Source organism: Plasmodium berghei (genome assembly GCF_900002375.2).
Source record: "Plasmodium berghei ANKA genome assembly, chromosome: 14".
Taxonomy (NCBI): Eukaryota; Apicomplexa; class Aconoidasida; order Haemosporida; family Plasmodiidae; genus Plasmodium; species Plasmodium berghei.
Genome location: NC_036172.2, coordinates 2,453,209 through 2,478,200, shown reverse-complemented (window position 1 = coordinate 2,478,200; position 24,992 = coordinate 2,453,209). Strand labels below are relative to the sequence as shown.

The 24,992-nt window shown below is 21.5% G+C and overlaps 5 protein-coding genes and 1 pseudogene across 5 annotated transcripts, besides 1 other annotated feature; 2 read left to right on the top strand and 4 right to left on the bottom strand.

Moving 5' to 3' along the window:
• Positions 1-870: 870 nt before the first annotated feature.
• On the bottom strand, positions 871-1,787 carry PBANKA_1465400 (fam-b protein; the record flags this gene model as incomplete). The annotated part of the gene is made up of 2 exons (XM_034568043.1): positions 871-1,545; positions 1,719-1,787. 2 exons carry the CDS (start codon positions 1,785-1,787, stop codon positions 871-873), a joined length of 744 nt encoding a protein of 247 aa, XP_034424480.1.
• Positions 1,788-3,527: 1,740 nt separating this feature from the next.
• PBANKA_1465300 lies at positions 3,528-4,683 on the bottom strand (annotated as a pseudogene).
• Positions 3,528-4,683: a sequence feature (BIR protein, pseudogene;~PIR protein, pseudogene).
• Positions 4,684-7,380: 2,697 nt separating this feature from the next.
• Positions 7,381-8,473, bottom strand: PBANKA_1465200 (BIR protein; the record flags this gene model as incomplete). The annotated part of the gene is made up of 3 exons (XM_034568042.1): positions 7,381-7,446; positions 7,536-8,351; positions 8,459-8,473. The coding sequence occupies 3 exons, from the start codon at positions 8,471-8,473 to the stop codon at positions 7,381-7,383; spliced, it is 897 nt and encodes a 298-aa protein (XP_034424479.1).
• A 3,738-nt stretch (positions 8,474-12,211) lies between these two features.
• Positions 12,212-13,182, top strand: PBANKA_1465100 (Plasmodium exported protein, unknown function; the record flags this gene model as incomplete). Its single annotated transcript, XM_034568041.1, has 2 exons — positions 12,212-12,288; positions 12,456-13,182. The coding sequence occupies 2 exons, from the start codon at positions 12,212-12,214 to the stop codon at positions 13,180-13,182; spliced, it is 804 nt and encodes a 267-aa protein (XP_034424478.1).
• A 4,847-nt stretch (positions 13,183-18,029) lies between these two features.
• Positions 18,030-19,227, top strand: PBANKA_1465051 (Plasmodium exported protein, unknown function; the record flags this gene model as incomplete). Its single annotated transcript, XM_034568039.1, has 2 exons — positions 18,030-18,179; positions 18,445-19,227. 2 exons carry the CDS (start codon positions 18,030-18,032, stop codon positions 19,225-19,227), a joined length of 933 nt encoding a protein of 310 aa, XP_034424477.1.
• A 2,303-nt stretch (positions 19,228-21,530) lies between these two features.
• Positions 21,531-24,756, bottom strand: PBANKA_1465000 (fam-c protein; the record flags this gene model as incomplete). Its single annotated transcript, XM_034568038.1, has 2 exons — positions 21,531-24,506; positions 24,676-24,756. 2 exons carry the CDS (start codon positions 24,754-24,756, stop codon positions 21,531-21,533), a joined length of 3,057 nt encoding a protein of 1,018 aa, XP_034424476.1.
• Between the last annotated feature and the right edge of the window lie 236 nt (positions 24,757-24,992).

Genomic DNA, 24,992 nt, shown 5'->3' with positions numbered 1-24,992 from the left:
GATATATAAAATTATTATACTTTTCGGTTATAAAAATACAATTTGAATTAAAATAATAATAACACAAATTATAGGCTTTACTAAATAAAGAAATATATTATGATATGCATAATTCAATATAACTATGAGTTAACAAGTTTTATGTAATAAATAATTATGATATAGATAATATGAATTCATATATAGTCAATATCTATATTAATATATTCAATATGCTATTTTAATCATATTAAATCAATATTATACTTTATGGAAAAAATGTTATGCAACCCCTTTGTATTAATGGCGATGTTCCTTTGGGGGTGTATATTTGGACTTAATTTCGAGATTAAGCATATGAATATAGTATATATATTTAATCACAATTTATAGACAAATAAATATGATCAAATTATAAACAAATTAATAAAAATATAACCCTAACCCAAAACATAGATTCCATAGAGAAAAACTATAACCCACAGTACAGGACCATGACCCAAAATACAAGTTCTCCAAAACGTAACTCTAAACCAGAACCATAAACTCTATATATAGCTTGGAATTTTGTTAATAAATGCGTTTAAATTAAGTTTACTTAAAATAATTATAAATACTAGCTAAAAATTAGTACATTTAAAATCCATTAATACATAATATATGTACATGAACATAAGGACAAATGAGTTTTTAAAAGCAACAAGCACAGGTAAATTAATTATATAACGTGATTATATATCAAATTAAAATATATAATAATATAACAAGCAATTAAATTATATTTAATTATTATATAAAATGTAAAAAGCATAACTTTTATGGCATAAATTATTAATTGTATTATTTCTAGTCATTTAAACATGTATAATAAACCAGAATAATAAAAAGTGGTTATTTTAATATTTTTTCGAATTTAATGTATAATTTATTGAGTCTAATAAGGAAAAAAATTGTGGAAAATCCAGACGGTATGAGTAGTATCATTAAGTACACCAACCCTGTTATTGGTCCCGAAATAACAACTGCTAAAAATGCCAACCCCGACAGGACAAATTTGATTCCTTCTTTTATAAATTTCTTAATCAATTTTGATTTCATATGATAATTACTTGATGCAATTTTATTATTTTCATTATTTTCCAATTGTTTAAAGTCTTCATGTCCTGACACAGAACTATTTCCATCTTTTTTTATTATTATTTTATCATCTATAGACTGTATTGCGAATTCACCTTTCATTTTATTATCAATCTCTTTTTTTACTTCTTCTAATTCTTTTCGAAGCTCATTGATTAACTTTTTAGTTTTCTTATCTACAGTATTTAAATCGAGTAGTGTATTATTTTCTTTATGTTTCTTTATATGTGAGTCTATAATATTTCTAAGGCATGTTATTTCTTTGTTACCATCATTACAATCATTAAATTGATTTGCAAGACTCAAAGTTGATTCATAAAATTCATTTAAATCAAATTGGCTATCTGCATATGCTAACATCCTATTATTTCTAAAGTTTATTACATTTCTTTCAAGGTATATCCCTCTATAGTTTACAAAGTATAGTTCCTGAAAAGAAATGAAATATTTATTAACATATATGTAATTAATTTTAATCCCTTCTTTAACTTAAGTGTTTTGCCAATACATGAAACAATAATATAAGGCTATTGTGAAATAAATAAATGCGAAAACTATAATGAAATATTATTAATAATAAAAGAAAATAAAGTATAACTTACATTTTTGGCATATTCAAAAGAACAAATAACAATTGAAAAAAGAACATATTTTAAAACACTGACTCTCATTTTTACCTTTATTTATTAAATAAATGAACTAATATATGTAGTTTGAGATAATGTTGATAACTTGATATTTATTCACAAAATAGTAATATTTACTAGTTTTTTGTTCTAAACTTTATGAATATATCTATAAAAAAAACGAATTTATTTCATTTATTAACTTTTTGCAATTTCTATAGAATTTATAAATGTATTATTGTAATAAATTTCGTTATATTCATTAAAATTGTTTATGGATATAAATATTATATTTTTTTCAAATAAATATTAACTTTTATCTAAAAAATACACCGTTTTTAATATAATTTATAATACGTTGGTGCTTTTAGTGGCACGGTTTTAATATTTTATAAAACTATATTTTTCTATCATTGTTTAATACGAAAATATTAATAAATATCAATTAAAATAATAAAATATTAGATACATATATTTTTTTTATATGAATAAATACAAACATATAATGAAAGCATTAACAAAACATCGTTGCTATTTACATTTAAATGGTTTCTTATTTGTTATACTTCTCCAATTTTAAGTATTACTTAATAATATTCTCCATTTTATTTACCGATTTTGTATAAAAATATATTTTTTTATATATTGGTATGTAATAATTTTATTTATAAACATATCTCTGAATATGCAACATCAAATATATGATTTCTATTAAAATAATATAAAATATACATATTTTCAAATTCAATCCAAATTAATAATAAAATTACAATATTAAATCACAAAATTAATACATATAAAACCAATATATTGAAAGAGATTCCAATTTATTTTTATCCAAAATCAAAAAATGAAATATATTTAATGCTATTAACTTTTATTTTCACCATATTCATTTAACAGATGTTAAGACACCTGTATTTAAACAATACAATATTCGACTTTTATAAATAATAATTAAAGGCAAAGAAATATTATAATACAGTATAATAGATAATTTATTTTATGTTTTGTTATAAAATAAGAAACATGTTTTGACCTGTATCATATATACACGGTACTTCTTTATATTAATAGGCAAATTTACTATTTATTATTCTTTAAATCCTACTTCAAATATAAGTTAATTAAATTTATCATTCTAAAGAATTGTCTTTTTTTATAAACAACAAAAAATAAATTAATAAATGGTACAGGGTCGGCCTCTATAGCTTTCTATGTATTTAATAATCCCATTTCCTCATAAACTCAATTTATAACCTTTTTCATGTTTTTCCTTACTTCCCTTCATTCTCCCCCAGTTTCTCATATCGTGCATTGTAATTATTTAAATCGAAATTCTCTTCTAGGACCAAGTCAATTCAAATATTCGATAAATTGCCCCATAAACCACTAACCAAAAATTAACAATAAAATGCAAAAAGACATAGTTCAACACATTTACAATTAAGTTATATTAACACGAAATCAAATTCTTATAATTATCAAAATATATTACTTTATTCGTTTATTTTCATCCTCATTTTTTCTCTTACATATTTAGACTTAATATAAATATTAAAAACTACAACTTATCCTATACATATTTAAAACAAATACTTAAACTAATAAATATTATAAAAATGCTCAAAATTAAATACAATATAATACATAACCCCAATATGGATTCCACAACATAAAAACTATATAAAAATTATGCAAAAATTATGACCAAATAGGCAGCTTCTTAAAATATATTAATCATTATTATTATTCCTGAAATAGTCACTCTCTTTTAATCATATATTAATGGCTCATTCTATTCTTTATATTTTTTATTTTTTCTCTTAAATATTGTTTTTGAGCTCGCCTCCGAAATCCAAATAACGAATACTAATATAAAAACGGTAAACGTATGATTTTTTTGTTAACGTTTCCATATATATAATGAAAATTATTTTTAAATTCCTTATTATTTACCTTATAAGAAATTCCTAAAAAAAATGCTATTGCACCAAATACCGATAAAACTGTAAATAATTTGTTTCCTATCGACGAACTTGATGTAACTTCAGATGTTTGTGCAGAAATTAGTTCAGAATTTTGTTCAGAAGTTTGTACAGAATTAGTTGCAGATGTTTTTTCAGGACTTTTTGTAGTATTTTGTGATTTGTTTATCTCTGAAAGGTTGGGAAATTTCTACATTGAGCACCTTTGCATTCATTTTTTAAATTATTATAATCAGTTGATAAAACAAAAAATATTTTACTACGTGCAGTATCTTCAATATTATAGTTATTGAGCTCTTTATATTTGCTAACAAAACTAGCAGCATTTAACAGTGTGTCAACTGTTTTATTCTGTGCAATCTTACCATACATACTACATATTAATTTGGATGCATCATAAAATTTAGACAGATCTTCAATATTAATATTTAACAAATCTTTTTGTTTATCTATGAATCCATTAAGATCTGTAAACTTACTGGAATCACTTATAAATTCACTATATTTACCACTATTATTTACTTGATTAGTATAAAAATCGTTTATTTTAGTGAACTTTAGGCCTGTGATTTGATTTAATTTGTAACTTAACCATAAAATAATATATAGAAAAAATGTATTAGTATTATTTTCATTATAATTTCTATCTTTGGATATAGAATAGCAGTGTTCAAGTAACCATAAAAATCCAATTGTAATTTTTTCGAGATCAGTATTGCAGTTTTCACTAGGGCAGTACTTTTTGAAATTTGTAATTTGTTTAAATTCAAATTTTGCGGTTCCCCCTAATTCATCTGTTAAATAATACCTCAAAACATCAAATTTTTGACACTAAGAAACCATTTAAAAAAAATGATAAAAATATGTGTTAAGAAAATGATATTAAAATAAAAATTAATGAAGTTTATAGGAAATATAATATAAAAAAATGTACATACTAGAGTATCATCCATTATGATGAATATAATTTATAGTTTCTAGGTTAAGGGGATATCATATTATATATATACTAAAATAGGTAATACAATTATTTAACCCTATATGCAGCAACTTTCTGTAAATAAAATTATTTTTATTATTCTTAATATAAATTTAAAGATAATATGGGACAATATATAATTTTATGGTAGTTAGATAAATTATCTTGTTTTGGGGGTATTTAATACATGTTTTATCATGTATATATATAATACAATTTTGCATATATTATTATCCTTAATAACACTCATATGAGAATTATTATAAAAATGAATATATTTTTATAATGAATTTAAACTATATTTTCTTATGCATATGCTTTAATATAGAACATAAACAATGCCCTGAAACTTAAATACTGTATAAATCTAAAAAATAAAAAATCCTATTATTACTATAATCCTTAAAAGTATATAAATAGTTATTTTTTTAAATATATTAAATATTTATATACTTGTTTCTTATAATATATAATGTTGTTTTTTCTAAAATTATAGCATTTACAAAATAAGTTGCATTGTTCCCTTTTTTAATTGCATATACATAATTTTATCTTTATTCCTATATAATTCAATTTAGAAATATACCTTATTTTATAATTTTGTAATATTTTTTGCACATCTTTTCCATGGTTTAAAACGACAATTATCACTGAAACCGTATTTATTATGTTATTTATAAGCTTAAATAAGACTCTAAATACATTTTTTTAAATAATACTTATTAAATATTAACACATAAATAAGTATTGATACAAATTTTAAAGTATAATAGAAAACTATGTGTATTATGTTGATATATTGCACTTTGAGAGGAGAGATAAGGGAAGTATGCTTTTTAAGACAAGGATGCAGCCATATAAGATTTACTTATTCTACATAGTTTAATTATACCTTATATTTTTTACCATTAAAACTTTCAATTAATGTATAAATTAAAAACAACTTATAATTATTACTTTTCTAAATATATAATTTGCTTTTATATTTTAATAAATAATATTATACTGCACATTTTATAATAGTTAACTCAAATCCAAAATGAAAAACTATATTTTTGAGTAAACTATAAAATTATTAATATTATTTTGCTTGGTAGTATTAATTCTAATATTATCGCATCAATGCATACTTAAATAAATGTTATAATATTTCATTTAATCTTATCATACCTTTAATAATATATATAATTAATATATATCAACGTATTCGAATCAAATTAATTTAATGATCTGCTCGCATTTAATACGTTTATCTACTGCTATTACTATAATTATTGCTACTGCTGTATCACTGTATGGCACAACGGAATAATTAATGCGCTTAATAAAAATACTTTAAATCAATTTATAATATTTCCTTGTTTCATAGTTTTTAAATTAAGTATTTTAAAACATATATTATTTTGTAATAACGATATATTTAAATTATATATTTGTGAATTTGTATATATATAACCTAATAAAAATATTGTTAGTTCAAATTAATTACTACATACTTTTTTATATACTTTGGATTAATATATAATTGTATATGTTTCCTAAATTTAAAATATTTCAGTATTAGTTATTGGTATAATATTTTACTAGTTTATAATTATAGGCATATAATAATAACGCATTCTATCTATCATATTATTTACAATTATTAGAACAAAATATAATATTAAACTTTATTAATATACTTATATTTTATTTTTTAACAATTTTAAATATAATATATTTATACAAAAAAACTATAATGTTTAAAAATGAATAGTGATTAATCTATTATTATATCTTATGATAAACAAATTAAAACATATAAATCAACTTCTATTAATACTAATTATTTTTAACAAAAATGTAAAATACAAAAAGAGAATAGAAACTACAATTAAAACTTCAAAATATGTTAGAAGCATAGCAATATTTTATAGACTATGTTATATTGTCTATTCTCGATCGATATTTATGAATCTATATTTTATGGTTATTTATTATATGTTAGTAATGTGTTTAATTAATTTTAAAAACACATACATTAATATGAATATATATTGTAATGTAGATGAATATTCAAAATGAATCGAATTATAATTATACTCTGATATATAAAATTATTATACTGTTCGGTTATAAAAATACGATTTGAATCAAAATAAATAATACAAATCATAAGTTTTACTAAATAATATTTTCATCAAATGAAACATATTATGATATGCATAATCCAATATATCTCTGGGTTAACAAGTTTTATATAATGAAAATTATGATATAGCATAATATTAATTAATATATGCAATATAGACATTTTATTTTAATCATATTAAATTGGCATGAACACGCATTTATATATATTATAACTTATGAAAATGTGTTATGTAACGCCTTTTATGTTAACTTATGTCCCTTTTGGGGTGCATATTTGGACGTCATTTCGATATTAAACATATGGGCATAGTGTATATATTTAATTAGTTTTCAAATTATAAAAAATTAAATATAATATAATATTTAGCCCTAACCCATATATGGGTTCCATAAACACAACCTCAACCCTGATCAACAACATAAAAGCTATATAAAATTATGACCAAATAGACAACTTCTTAACACATATCAATCATTATTATTATTCCTGAGATAGCCATTACTCTTCGAATATTATGTCAATTATTCATTTTCTTCTTTATTTTTTTAGTTTTTCTCTTAAATATTGTTTTTGAGCTCGTTTCCGAAATCCAAATAACGAATACTAATATAAAACGTTAAGAAGCGTGTGATATTTTTGCTAGCGTTTGCATATATATAATGAATATAATTTTTTAATTCCTTATTACTTACCTTATAGGATATTCCCCAAAAAAATGCTATTGCACCAAATATCGATAAAACTATAAATAATTTGTTTCCTATCGGCGAACTTGATGTAACTCTAGATGTTTGTGCAGAAGTTTGTTCAAAATTATTTTCAGATTTTATTACAGTAGTTTGTTCTATTTTTGTCTCTAGAAGGGATGGAATATTGTTACATTTCTTTTTTATATTATCATAATCAGTTAATAAAGCAGACAATATTTGACTATGTAGGGTACCTTCAATATTACTGCCATCTTTAAGTTCTGTATATTTGTTAACAAAATCATTCGCATTATTTGACAGTATGCCGCCTTTTTCATTCTTTGCAACATTACCATACATACTACATATTAATTTGAATGCATCATAAAATTTAGACATATCTTTAATATTAATATTCAACAAATTTTTTCGTTCATTTATGAATTCCTTAATTTCTGTAAATTTATAGGCAGTATTTGTAAAATTATCATATTTACGATTATTAATTACATGATTAGTATAAAAATCGTTTATTTTGGTGGAACCGTTCCCTGCGATTTGATTTAATTGGTAACTAAACCATGAAATCATATATAGGAAAAATGTATTAGTATTATTTTCATTATAATTTCTATCTTTGGATATAGAATAGCAGTGTTCAAGTAACCATAAAAATCCAATTGTAATTTTTTCGAGATCAGTATTGCAGTTTTCACTAGGGCAATACTTTTTGTAATTATTAATTTTTTTAAATTCATATCTTGCGGTTCCCCTTAATTCATCGGGTAAATGCATCCTCAAAAGATCAAATTTTTGACACTAAGAAACCATTTAAAAAAAAAGATAAAAATATGTATTAAGAAAATGATATTAAAATAAAACTTAATGAAGTTTATAGGTAATATAATATCAAAAAGTGTATATACTAGATCATCATTCATTATGATGGAATATAATTTATAATCTCTAGGTTAAGGGGATATCATATTTATATATATACTAAAATAGGTAATACAATTATTTAACCCTATATACAGCAATTATCTGTAGATAAAAATATTTTTATTATTAATTTCAATTTAAAATTAATATGTAATAATAATATAATATTATTACTAAAAGAATATTATATTTTTGTTATGATAGATAAATTACCTTGTTTTAGGGTGTTTAATACATGTTTTATCATATGTATATATAATACAATTTTGAATAAATTGTTATCCTTAACGACACTCATATGAGCATTATTATAAAAATTAATATACTTTTATAATGAATTTAAACTATATTTTCTTATGCATATGCTTCAATATAGAACATAAACAATGTCCTGAAACTTAAATACTGCAAAAATATAAAAAATTAAAAAAGTTATTATTACTATAATCCTTAAAAGTATATAAATAGTAATTTTTTAAAATATATTAAATATTTATATAGTTTTTTCTAATACTATATACCAATACTTTATTAAAACTGCAACATTTACAAATTAAGTTGAATGTTCCATTTTCTATGCAAATTACATAATTATAATATTACTTTTAATTAATATATATATATTCCAATTATATTTTAACATTTTCAATAACTTTATTTTTATTCATACGTACTTCAATTTAAAAATATGCCGTATTGGGTGATTTTATAATATATTTTGCACATCTTTTCCACGGTTTAAAACGGCAATTAGCACTGAAACTGTATTTGTTATACTATTTATAAACTTAAGTCTTTAAATGTAGATTTTTTTTAAAATCATACTTAGAAATATTAAATATATAACACACAAATAAGTATTAATGCAAAATTTAAAGTATAATAGAAAACTATGCGTAATTAAATTGTTATATTTACATTTTAGATAGGAGAGATAAGGGAAGTATGCTTTTTTAAGACAAGAATATAGCCATATAAGATTTACTTATTCTAAATAGTTTAATTGTATTTTCTGCCATTAAAACTTTCAATTAATGTATATACTAAAATTAATCATTAAAAATAACTTAGAACTATTATTTTTCTAAATATATAGTTTGCTTTTATATTTTATAATAAACTATATTTAGTTCTATAATGGAAAATAATATTTTAAGGAAACTGTATAATTATTAATATTATTTTGCTTGGTACTGTTAGTCTAATATTATCGCATTAAAGCATACTTAAATAAATGTTATAATATTTCATTTTATCTTGTATGCATGCAATTATAATTTAATCATACATTTAATAATATATATAATGAATTTATATCCATGTAGTCTATCAAATAAAATAATATATTAACCTAATATTATTATTGTTGTTACTAATGATACATAACTGTATACTACAATGAGATAATTAATGCACTCAAGAGGTATACTTTAAACCAATTAGTAATTTCCTTGTTTCATTGTTTTAAAGTATAGCGTTTTATAACATATATATTATTTCGTAATAACAATATATTTAAATTATATATTTGTGATTATATATACTTTGCATTAATATATAGTTCTATATATTTCCAAAATTTAACATATTTCAGTTTTAGTCATTGACACAATGTTATTTATATTAGAACAATAACGCTAATTTTATATACTAAATTATTTATAAGTATTATAACAAACTATAACATTAAATTTTATTAATATATTTATATTTTAACTATTTTAAAATATAATTTATTTATACCTCAAAACTATAAAGTTTAAAAATGAATAGTGATTAATCTAATATATACCTTATCATAAATAAATTAAAGCGTATAAAGCAACTTCTATTAATAATGATTAATTTTAATACAAATGTAAAGGAAATACAAAAAGAGAATAGTAACTACAATTAAAACTTCAAAAATATTGTATATCTAGTTCAATTTTTATGTGTTACTAAAAATATTAGAAGCATAAAACATATTTTATAGATATCGTTGTAGTCTCGAATCTCGATCGATATTTTATACATCTGTATTTTATGACTATCTATTATATATTGGTAATGTGTTTAATTAACAATAAAAATATACTCATTAACCTGAAGGTATATTATAATGTAGACAATTGCTCCAAATGAATCTAATTATAATTTATACTCTGATATATAAAATTATTATATTATTCGGTTATCAAAATACGATTTAAATTAAACAAATATGATACAAATAATAAGTTTTACTAAATAAAATGCTTCATCAAATAAAGAAATATATTATGATATGTATAATTCAATATAACTATGTGTTAACAAGTTTTATGTAATAAATAATTATGACAAAGAAAATATGAATTCATATATAGTCAACATCTATATTAATATATTCAATATGCTATTTTATTTTAATCATATTAAATCTATATTACACTTTATGGAAAAAATGTTATGCAACCCCTTTCATATTAATGGCGATGTTCCTTTGGGGGTGTATATTTGGACTTAATTTAGAGATTAAACATACGGGTATAGTATATATATTTAATCATCATTTATAGACAAATAAATATGATCAAATTATAAACAAATTAATAACCATAAATCCTGAACCCTAGCAATTTTAAAAGAAGGTATATTATATACCTATATATTTTTCATAGGATGGCGAAATATATTAAAAAAACTCAGAAATGAATGAAATGTTTACCAAATTGATTACCACAGAAGAGAGGTTTTCATGGTTTATTTCTTTTTAAAAAAATTATTTAATGGCCTGAGTACATACAATATATATAATCAATAATTCCATAAAAATACAACAATGGGATTTATTTACGACAATTTATTACATGCTATAAATAACAATCATTATGTTTAGTCCAGCCACAATAAATTTTGTCCATCATTCATATCCACGACAAGCAGCTATATATTATATATTGTAGTTAAACAAATAAAACCAACACAATTAAAATGGAAAAAACATATATTTTTATATAGAGGGGGAGTGAAAATGGTTATTCAAAAATAATAAATAATAATATAAAATCCCAAATAAAATATGCAAAATTATATATAACTTTAATTAAGATAAAATAGCCACATATAATTTGCAAGTTCAACCATAAAAATAAATACATAGTCACAAAAACATTTAATAATTTTTTTAATATATCACAGTATTAATTATTATATTTTTTTAAAAAAGCAATGATATTTATAGATATAGTAAATTTTTGTAATAAAAATTAAATTAACTATTATAATATATATAAATACGTTTTTTTCTGAAAATTATATAAATATTTATACATGTGTCACAATTTTCTGTATGCAAGAAAAAAAATTCAGAGTCTTAGAGGAATATTAAAATTTTATATATTAAGCAACATTTATTTTAAATTATTTTTTCATCACGTTTTTTTTAATTTATCATTTGAATTATTCATTTTTGCAAAAAGTATTGTTCTATCTCATGTAGGGTATCCTCATATATATTAATAATATTAAATATTAATTTATTATAATTATTCAGATTTATATCTTATTGTTTTCAGTTATATTAATATAAATTTGTTTTTATTTAATTTTATAATTAAAAAATATCTATAGAAATTCAAAAAATATATAAAATTTATTAAAAAAAATAGGTTCCCCCACTCAGATCACTCACTCAATTTTGGCAATAAATGTACTAATAATAACAATTCGAATTAATATCAAAAATTATATTCGTACATCCCCTCAGAATCAGAATGATAGCTGTTATATTAAACCTTGCTATATTAACATTTTTGCAGCATGGTACTAGTTACCAACAACCGGACATAAAGTAAATATACATATAAAACTGAGTTATATATAAACTCATTCATATATATAACTTTGGTATTTTGTATATATATTATAAAATAAAAATTGCAAAAATATAATCATTCTTTATTTCTCTTTATATATATTATTATATATATGATTTTTTTTTACAAACATTATACTTAGTTGTTATCACAATCTGACTCATAAAAATACCCCATATCAGAATATTAAACAAAATGGAGAGCATTTAAAAAGAATTTTAAGAGCCATACCACAAGGATCGGACGATTTTTTACATGGTACAACTACCCAGGTGGAAAATGAATTAGAAGGCATTAATCCTGAAACACATACATTATTTCCAGAATATTCTTTTCCTATTATTAATCAAATTATTCGTCAAGAATGTTTACCAGAGGATAATACTAATATCGGCAATAACGAGGATATCATAATAAATTTGTTAACGAATCTCGCTAATGCTCATGCCAATAATAATGGTACTGCTTTTAATAATCAAAATTTAAATACAATCCCATATTTAGATTCTGATTTTATAATGGATCGTTTAAATTTAATTTATAGTATGGATGAACTTTGTGAATCCACTGTTAATAACATGCTCTCACAATATAATATTCTTTCAGACGAATTTGAACTAACCCAAGAAGAAAGACTTGCTATATGGAATCAATCTTTTAGAACAAAATTAGAAGGTTTTTTTAACATAATTGTGTCGTCTTTACAAAATTATAATATTCCTACACCTGCCATAGAAGCTTATATTTTATCCATCATTGAGCACACAAAAATCGAATTTCAAATGTTTTTAAATTCAACTAGAATATCTTGGGAAGCATCTTTGAACAACCCCAATAATCCAAATCAATATTCACAGACAACGGTATAAAAATTACCAATTTTCCACAATATTTGGAAATATAAAAAATATTGCAAAGAGCCACTATTATATATCATAATAATATTAATATAAACCACTTTGATACACCCACAATCAGAGGATTTATTTACATATATTTATAATAAATTTTCTTAAAATTTTATAGACTTTATTTTTTAATATTTTATATTTTGATTAAATAAAATAATTATATTTATTGCATATATTTTCAACCATCTGTTTATATATTTTTTTAATCATTGTTTGAAAAAAACAAAAATTAATTTTTTGTATGTGCTTTAAAAAAAATTTATTTAATTTTTAAGAAAAAATCCAAGGCATAAAAACAATAGATAATATAATGATTTTATAAAATATGCATCCAAAAAAAAACATGTAACTTATACTTATTTCTTTTTCTACTTAACCATTTTAATTTGTCTATCCAAAAATGTATATTAAATATGTTGAACTTATTAATATTATTTAAAAAAAGTAAACTTATATTTGTAATACAAATATGGCTATAAATACAACAAACCTTTACATATTATTATACTTAAGAATAATATATAATAAATATCAATATTAATTTATTATTATATACTACCCTAAATCCTGAACCTTTACGACCTTTTTCATGTTTTTTTTTTCTTAAATTCCTTTCTCCATACAAATGCTAAATACTAACATAAAAATAGTAAAAATGTATAATATTTTATAGTGAAGAAACATTTTTAAAATTGTACACTTCATAATTTTCTTTTTATTTGCCTTGTGCATAATAGCTAAAGTAATAGGTGTTAAAAAAACTATAATTGATAATTAAATTTCTTTGTATTTTTTGAGTATATTATCATCTATTCCTATTGCTTTATTTCCTTTTACTTCGGTTACAGATCTTTCTGGTTTAATCACTGGATTTTATATGACATTGATATCATCTTTCTGTGGCTCTTCAGAAGCTGGTTGAGAAACAATTGTGTATTTGGTTCTTCATTTTTTTCGGGGGCAATTTGAATTAGTTCAGATTCTGGAATATCTGATATATGCTCTGATTTTAAGAGTTTAGATTTTTCTGAATCTCTATTAAACCAATAATGGTTTTATTGAATGAGGTACTCAATTTATTGATAACCGTTTCTAAATAATTAAACATTGTATTTCTTATATAGTTACCAAAGCCTACAACAAAATCATAAAATTTATATAAAATACATGTGCTCAGAAACATCTCTTGTTTTTGTTGTGATTTTTCTTGGTCCATTTCTGTAATTTATGATACCTCATTTATATTACGATTTTCATCTTTGACAATGACTTGACAATTCTTTAAACTCTCTGGATCAGTGCCTGTACTGTGGTTGATTATCTGTATCTTTTATTTTCGCATCATTTTCTAAGCCATTACCTGGATTCCCCTTTGTTTCAATCGTGCCTTCTTCCGAATTAGACACTTTTCGGTCAGATATAGAAGAAACACAAAATGCTCCAGAGCCAGGCATCAAATCTCCACGTATTCTCCTGGAATTTGAAAATTCGGGAAAAGTATTATCTCTCTAGTTATCCTTACTGTAGTTATTTATAAAATTTTTATAAATATGTTTAACAATAGTCGATAGCCTATAATATAGGTTATTGTGGGTATTAACAGAGGCTTCAGTAATAAGTAGTTTATACTGTCCAACAATGTTATTATTGAAATAGTCCATCAAATTTAAGTTTTCGTTTTCATTATTTGAAACAATATTATACACTTATTTAAATATTTTATAAAGTTTACTCATTTTATGGATCTATGCCATTCTCAATTAGTTCATACCAAACACTGTTTAATATATATTTAGAATAAAACGTACTTAAATCGATGGATTGAGTCGAATCTACCTCTGATAGCTGTTTTAATTTATTACTTAACCACATCATAACGCATTCAACATAATGTTTTTTGTGATATCTATTCACGTATTCGCTTTAAATGCTATAGAGCAATTGCTTATAAAGATCTAAAACCATATAACACTAAAAAAATATTTTAAAAAATTAACAAAGTACTTATTAACGAAAATTGTATTAAAATAAAAATTAATGGTAATTTGTACACAATTAATTCGTCATCCGAAAATTTAGGGTAAAGTGAATTTTATTAAAAATGTAATACCACATGCTTAGACATTATAATTAAACTTCATTTTTGCTCTTTAAATAAGTTATATTTTTTTTTATATAAAATGTATATGATGAACTAAAACATATGTTGAAATTACTTAAATGCCATACATTGCTATTATATATCGTTAAATGTTCGTGCTGTTAATATTTGAATCGGTATATCATAATAATACAATAGTATTACTAAAGGAGCTTTATATTTACTTTTATGAGAATTTAGCTATATTTCCTTAAACTGCGGCTGTTTAAACATGTTTTATCATATTTATAAATTAAATATATACATAAACTATTTATTTTTAATAAAATTTGAAATGTATTCATTATAGAATTTTATAACCTTGTAATAGTTTAAATAAAAGATATCTCCTATTTATCATACTCTTGATATAGACAATGCAAATTCATTCTTTCGTTTTTTTAGTAATTTTATTTGCAAGATTATATTACCATAAATATGTAAACAAATAAAAGCATAGTATTACTTAATTGATAAAATTTGTTTAAATTTCATTATTTGCATATCATTAATGTATTATATAAGTTATTGTTCCATGTGGCATATTGTATTTATATATGCATAGCTAACATAAAACAATTTTTTTATATAAATTATAATATTTAAAAATAAATTTGCATTGTTCTTTTTCAAAATATATAATATATAACGTGTATTTATATTTTAATTTATCTATATTGATAAAAACACATTTTAGGCTTTGCAATAACTTTGCTTATTAAAATGATCCTCTAAATACAAATATACCTTAATATATATTATATATTGCATATTTTATCATAAACATTATTTAGTTCTACATATAAAAAACAATATTTTTAAGGGAACTTATAGAATTATTAATAGAGTTAATATTATCTTTCTTGGTAGAGTTAATACTAATATTATAACATTAAAAGGGCACTTAACTAAAAATTATAATGATTCAGTTTTTATTTTCCCCAATATATTTAGTTTACCACAACGTTAATTATATATATAATTGATGTGTATGCATGTAAGTGAATCAAATAAACATAATGCATTTAGTCGTGTTTAAAGCGCATTAATCTATTATTATTATCATTAGTATCATCATTATTGTTATACCATTTTATAGTACAGAAATATAATTACTACACTCAACAAAAATAATTTAAATCAATATTGAAGTTTCATTTTATCATTGTTTTTAAATATAATATTTTAAAGGAATATGCATACTTTATTGTAAAAATAACAAATTTAAAATATAAATTAGTGAATTTATATATCCATAATAACAAGAAAAAATTTTCAAATAAATTAATTGTATATAATTTCTATTGGTTTTACATTAATATATAATTATATTGCATTACCAAAATCAAATAATACTTCAATGCTTAATCATTGAAGCAATAGTCTTATATATATAATAGTAGAATAAATAATACTAGGTTTATATACTTCATTTTTTGAAATGCTAGAAAAATCATTACTAAAAATACATTTTATGAACATATTGATATATATATTCATTTTAAATATAATATATTTTATATAAGTTATACATTTCGTAATTTATATATACTTCAAAACTAAGAGCTTAATGATGATTAGTCTAATATTATGCATTTGTGGCAAATAAATAAAACTATATATAACTATTGATATTCATATTAGCTAATTCGAATAAAATTATAAAGGGAGAAGATACAACAATAAATAGTAATTATAATTAAAATTTAAATATTTCTTATGCATATATTTATAATACATCTTTCTGTTAATAGAATCTGTATATAATTATGTATTTTATTAGCATAAATAACTTTGTGTCATAAAAATTGCTTAAAATATACGACTGTTCGTTATAGGCAATGCACTTTTACCTAATCATGATGTATAATTTATGTATTTGCACTTTATAAATTATATATTATAATATATAAACATCGAATTTAATTAATATTATAAAAAATTCATATCACTTCATATATATTTTGTGTGGACAATGTCTCAATGCTGAATCTTATAATTTTATAACCTTGTATGTAGTATTACTATTACAGATTAACTTGGGAAATTGTAATATATAATAAAAAAATACGATATACAAATAAAAGGGTTTTTTAAACAAAACGCTCATCAAATAAACTAAATATAATGTATATTCTGATATATATAATTCAATATAATCACAAATATTATGACCAGATTTTAAAAATAAATAAGCAATTATAATATAGTGTAATAAAGGTTCTTATATATGGATAATAAATATTTAATATTAAAAAATCAAGCATCAATATTAACTTGATCATATTTAATCGATGTTAACATTGCAAAGCATGTATTATAATTTATGCAACATCTTTCATATTAATGTCTATTCCCCTTTTGTGGGCCACATCTTAGATCCCATATAGAGGTTAAAAATCATTGTTATGATAATTATGTGTTTTTATTTTAATAACATATTGCTTATTTATGTTTAATAAATTTGCAAAACCCAATGAATATTATCATCAATAAAAAAATAAATCAAAACAAAATCACGAATCTAAACCACTAAAATTGAGCCAATAATTTATAAATAAATTCAAATCATTTTACCTATTATAAAACAAAAATAAAAGCACCAAACAACAACAATAATAATAAATAATAAGTGTGTATATAATGGAAATATTATATAGATTATATGACTAATATCCATACAATAGTAACACTCTTATATAAGAGAATTTATGTGCATGCAAATTTTGCATGCATTGATTACCTAAAATATTTACTCATTCACCATAAAATTATGTATATAATAAATTATTATGGAAAACATATATCTAATATTGTAATGGTTTTACAATATTTTTCTTATTTTGGCCACTAGCCAAAGTATACAAATTAATTAATTAACAATGTATTAATATTTTGTATATTTGTTATTAAATAGTTATATTTAATTTTTATAATTCAAAAATAAAAAATAATTTTTATAATAAAATTGTAATAAAACATTTTCTATATAAATATTACCAGTTTTATTTTTGTTATTTTACCATCGGCTTGTATCCATTTGTCATATATATATATATGTTAAACAAAATTTTTAAAAGAATATTACCGTGGCTTTAAGTTTGAAAAGACATTTAATATTTAAAATATTTCAATTATCCTTTTTAACCATTAAAATATTTAAAATGAATACAAAATTATACAGCCTGTTTGTTTTCATATATTTAATAATAGTTTATTGTGCTACTGTTCATGGAAATAAGAACGACAATGGAAAAAATAATGGAAATGGACTAAGTTTTATCAAAAAGATATACCAAAATGACAATAATAAAGACAATAAACATGTGCAAAGAACTGGTGAGGATGGTATAGGTACTTTTGATATTAAATATTTATATAAATGTTTCTGTTATGTCTATATACAAGTTATCCAAAATTGTGTAAATACAAAAGTTTGTATCCAATGTAAATGCTTACATAATATTATATATCTCTTTCATAGTCCTCTTATTTTATTTTATTACATGAAAGTATTTAAATGGTTTTTAATATATTTTTTATTGATAATAATACTATGCATTATAAATAATTTTTGTTTTATTAATCCTTCAGGTGATGTAATAGTCGATATCCTTAAAAAAGAATATGTTGATCCACATATTATTAAGCTTGTAGATATAGTTAATAAAAAAGAAAATAAACTAAAAAAGATCAATGAAAGAAAACATATATATCAGCTATTGGCCATGAGTTTAGGTGCATTATTTATTTCCAGACTTATATACGATATTAAAGGACAATATATGAGCAGCATCGAAAATCCGAATTCTATGATTAATAAATTAAAAAATAAATTAACTACTAAGAAAACAAAGTTATAATTTTTTTTAATGTTTTAAAAAATCGCCCCTATGTTACAGTTTCAAGCGAAGCATATATATGAATCATATTCATATATTTCATTACATAGACATACATTTTTTTAGAAAAGACAAAGCATAAAAATATGTTAATAAAAATGGATGATGCATATCTGTGGATTAATTTTTTTTCATAATAATATGAAACTAGTGCCATTTTTAAATAAATTTTAATACATAGTATTTATTTTATTGTATTTTCATAATATTCCAATACATTTATTTATACTTGTTCCATTTTTGTATGGTGATAAAATGTTACGAGAACGTGATTGAAAGATTTAACTTTTTTATAAACGTGTGTGTGAAAATTGTATTTTTTAAGAAATAATAATTTTGTTCATATAATTATAAAAATCGAATAAACACTGTATTTATATTTGATACGATTTAAATCGAACTTATATGTTTCATTCCATTGTTTTTGTTACTTGTAAAAATATTAATAGTTTTTATTTTAATTATTTTTAAGAACGATTCTAACATTGCTATAACTTAAATTATTGATCGTTAAAATAATTTATTTTTAATTATAAATAAAACAATTTTATTATCTATCTATATTTCATTCTTTAAATATTATTGTTAGTAAAAATAATTTATGTCCAACGATATTAGACAAAAAAATAAAAAATATAAAAATAAATAAATCATATTATTGGTGGATATCATATAGAATACCCATTTCATATTATTATAAATATAATATATAAATATTAGAAATTATAAAAAATATATAAGAGTAAATTTTCCATGCATGCAATGTACTCAAATATATATTGCTTATTTAAACAATTATTAACCATGAAATAAATATCACATAAAAAATAATAATAAATAATGAAAAACAAACATATAAATAACGTATCAGGACTTTTGGAACAATTAAAACATATTGTAAATAATATTAGACAATTTATTTTTTAAAAGAAACATGAAAAAATCATTTCATTATTTAAATCATCAAACAAAAATATATAGAGATGTTATTTTTTTAGTTAAAAAACAGTTATTATATTATATATATATTTCATCATTTACAATTTGCGTATTATATTTTGTTATGATGAAATTCATATACCAAGTTTTGGCCAGATAAAGATTTAGAGTTAATTTATCCATTTGATGACACCTGTTTTATTCCGTTCATTTTTATCTCATAAAATTTACTTATTATAAATATATTTTTTATTAGCACCCAATTAATTCATTCTTTCTATAATAGTTATTTTCCCATGTACTGAATCTATATAATTTGAAACACTAAATTAATATTAGTTTTATTTTTTATTTTCTATAATACTTTTATAACAATATTTTTATAATATTCATATTTATAATTAAATCCAATTGTATCGTTATTTACTGACTAATATTTTATATATATTTTGGCGTTTATATTTCATATATTTTTCGACGCATTTTGTCACCCACTATAATCGTCATTACTAATCGTATTTTATCCCCTTTCTTTCGATTGTATTAACTTTGATACAAAATCATTTTGAATTACATTTTTCAAATACTAAGAGTAAATTATAGAGAAATAATAATATATGTATGTATAGAGAATATTTAATTTAAGCGAATTTATAAATGTTATATATATTAGCATTTTGCTCTAGCGTTACACAAAAAATGTTGTTTATGCTATGCATACAAAAGACAATGATGAAAGAAAGCTATGAATAAAAAAGACATATATAATGGAGTCAAACATGATTTCATACATATATATATTACCATACTACTATTGGCTCAATTAAATAAATGTAAAGCATCTATGAAATTGTTTATAATATTATTCTATTAATAAACTTCAAAAGATGAAATATTGTCAAATTTTACTTTCATTATATAAAATATAACCATATATATATATAATATAAAATTATACGGATACAAACAACAAATACTATGATTATGGAAAAAGGATCAATCTTATTTCAATTATTAATTATTTTCGAAACATTCATTCACAAATTTTATACTATAAATAAATATAAATAACAAAAAAATCCATATAAACATATATGTTAGTATTTTATTCAAATATATAATCAAAACATATTACATTTATTTTAATAATTACATAATAAAATTATAAACTTAAAATATGAGGTTGCAAATGTAGAACAAACCAGCATAATTCATTCGTCTAGAGGTATCATATACCAAACATTGTAGTTTAAGTGATAATTAGAAAGAATTATTTTGTTCGTTTTTTAGTTCTATATCACTTGAATATAATTATTATATGAATATTATTTACTTGCTTTACCATTAGAATTCTGTTCTTCGGTTATTTTTTTTAAACATGATAAAAACGATAAATGTTCTGAATTATTTTGATCAACATGAATTGTAACATTTTCCAGTTTCACTACTATCGGAGGATTTTTTTCTTTATTATTGGAAAATATTTCGGGCATTTTATCATTTGGATAAGATACAGTTACTTTGCCATATGAAGGTTTTTCATCTGTTTTATCTCTTTTAAACATACTAGAAAATTTAGATTTTTTAGATTTATTATCATCATCTAAAGTCTCTTGAGATTTATCATCATCTAAAGTCTCTTGAGATTTATCATCATCTAAAGTCTCTAGGGATTTGTCACTGTCTTTATCTGTTTTATCTCTTTTAAACATACTAGAAAATTTAGATTTTTTAGATTTATTATTATCATCTAAAGTCTCTAAAGATTTATCAGCATTTAAAGCCTCTTGAGATTTGTCAACATTTAAAGTCTCTAAAGATTTATCAGCATTTAAAGCCTCTTGAGATTTGCCAACATTTAAAGTCTCTTGAGTTTTGTCACTATCTTTATCTGCATTATATCTCTTAAACATACTAGAAACATTAGATGTCTCTGACGTATTATCATCATCTAAAGTCTCTTGAGATTTATCATCATCTAAAGTCTCTTGAGATTTATCATCATCTAAAGTCTCTAGAGATTTGTCACCGTCTTTATCTGTTTTATCTCTTTTAGACATACTAGAAAATTTAGATTTTTTAGATTTATTATCATCATCTAAAGTCTCTTGAGATTTATCATCATCTAAAGTCTCTAGGGATTTGTCACTGTCTTTATCTGTTTTATCTCTTTTAAACATACTAGAAAATTTAGATTTTTTAGATTTATTATTATCATCTAAAGTCTCTAGAGATTTGTCAACATTTAAAGTCTCTAAAGATTTATCAGCATTTAAAGCCTCTTGAGATTTGTCAACATTTAAAGTCTCTAAAGATTTATCAGCATTTAAAGCCTCTTGAGATTTGCCAACATTTAAAGTCTCTTGAGTTTTGTCACTATCTTTATCTGTTTTATCTCTTTTAAACATACTAGAAAATTTAGATTTTTTAGATTTATTATCATCATCTAAAGTCTCTTGAGATTTATCATCATCTAAAGTCTCTTGAGATTTATCATCATCTAAAGTCTCTAGGGATTTGTCACTGTCTTTATCTGTTTTATCTCTTTTAAACATACTAGAAAATTTAGATTTTTTAGATTTATTATCATCATCTAAAGTCTCTTGAGATTTATCATCATCTAAAGTCTCTAGGGATTTGTCACTGTCTTTATCTGTTTTATCTCTTTTAAACATACTAGAAAATTTAGATTTTTTAGATTTATTATTATCATCTAAAGTCTCTAAAGATTTATCAGCATTTAAAGCCTCTTGAGATTTGTCAACATTTAAAGTCTCTAAAGATTTATCAGCATTTAAAGCCTCTTGAGATTTGCCAACATTTAAAGTCTCTTGAGTTTTGTCACTATCTTTATCTGTTTTATCTCTTTTAAACATACTAGAAAATTTAGATTTTTTAGATTTATTATCATCATCTAAAGTCTCTTGAGATTTATCATCATCTAAAGTCTCTAGGGATTTGTCACTGTCTTTATCTGTTTTATCTCTTTTAAACATACTAGAAAATTTAGATTTTTTAGATTTATTATTATCATCTAAAGTCTCTAGAGATTTGTCAACATTTAAAGTCTCTAAAGATTTATCAGCATTTAAAGCCTCTTGAGATTTGTCAACATTTAAAGTCTCTAAAGATTTATCAGCATTTAAAGCCTCTTGAGATTTGCCAACATTTAAAGTCTCTTGAGTTTTGTCACTATCTTTATCTGTTTTATCTCTTTTAAACATACTAGAAAATTTAGATTTTTTAGATTTATTATCATCATCTAAAGTCTCTTGAGATTTATCATCATCTAAAGTCTCTTGAGATTTATCATCATCTAAAGTCTCTAGGGATTTGTCACTGTCTTTATCTGTTTTATCTCTTTTAAACATACTAGAAAATTTAGATTTTTTAGATTTATTATCATCATCTAAAGTCTCTTGAGATTTATCATCATCTAAAGTCTCTAGGGATTTGTCACTGTCTTTATCTGTTTTATCTCTTTTAAACATACTAGAAAATTTAGATTTTTTAGATTTATTATTATCATCTAAAGTCTCTAGAGATTTGTCAACATTTAAAGTCTCTAAAGATTTATCAGCATTTAAAGCCTCTTGAGATTTGTCAACATTTAAAGTCTCTAAAGATTTATCAGCATTTAAAGCCTCTTGAGATTTGCCAACATTTAAAGTCTCTTGAGTTTTGTCACTATCTTTATCTGTTTTATCTCTTTTAAACATACTAGAAAATTTAGATTTTTTAGATTTATTATCATCATCTAAAGTCTCTTGAGATTTATCATCATCTAAAGTCTCTTGAGATTTATCATCATCTAAAGTCTCTAGGGATTTGTCACTGTCTTTATCTGTTTTATCTCTTTTAAACATACTAGAAAATTTAGATTTTTTAGATTTATTATCATCATCTAAAGTCTCTTGAGATTTATCATCATCTAAAGTCTCTTGAGATTTATCATCATCTAAAGTCTCTTGAGATTTATCATCATCTAAAGTCTCTTGAGTTTTGTCACTATCTTTATCTTTTTTATCTCTTTTAAACATACTAGAAAATTTAGATTTTTTAGACTTTTGAGGCTTATTATCGTCATCTGTAGCCATATCATATATAGACGAATGATGCATATCTCCTTTAGTTTTTGAACTTTTATTATCTGAAATAGTTACAGTTTCTTCTTTATCTTCTGTACTATGCTCTGAAAGACTTCTATATCTAAATTTTCCATTATTATTTATATATAAACCATTTATTTCATATTCATCGTGTACGTTCTCATTTTTCCTGACATATTTATTTAAATTCTCCTGCAAATTAATAAACGTCTTAATAAATGTATCTATTAATGTATATATAATAGTATGTAAACAACTATATTTTTTATATTAGACGAAATAAAAATAAATAATTTTTAGCATATATATATGTATATGACTATTCTATATATTTTTTTATTTGTTAGTTTTTTTGCCTTACATTATTTGTAAAACATTGTATTGTTGCTATCAAAAGGATATAAAAATAAATGGCAACTAAACTATATATTTGTTTATTCATTTTCTTCTTATTAAAAAATATGTCCACGAAGTAACGTGTTTTAAATAACTTCCATTTACAATTTTTTAAAAAATTGATTATTGTTGTAAAATAATAATACTAATGCTTAATGTTAATTATGAATATGTTTTTATATATTTTTTAATAATTATAATTTATACAAACAATTTATTTCATATCTATGAAAGTATATTATAATCAAATTATATGGTGTTGCTATTTTAAAGCATCTCACT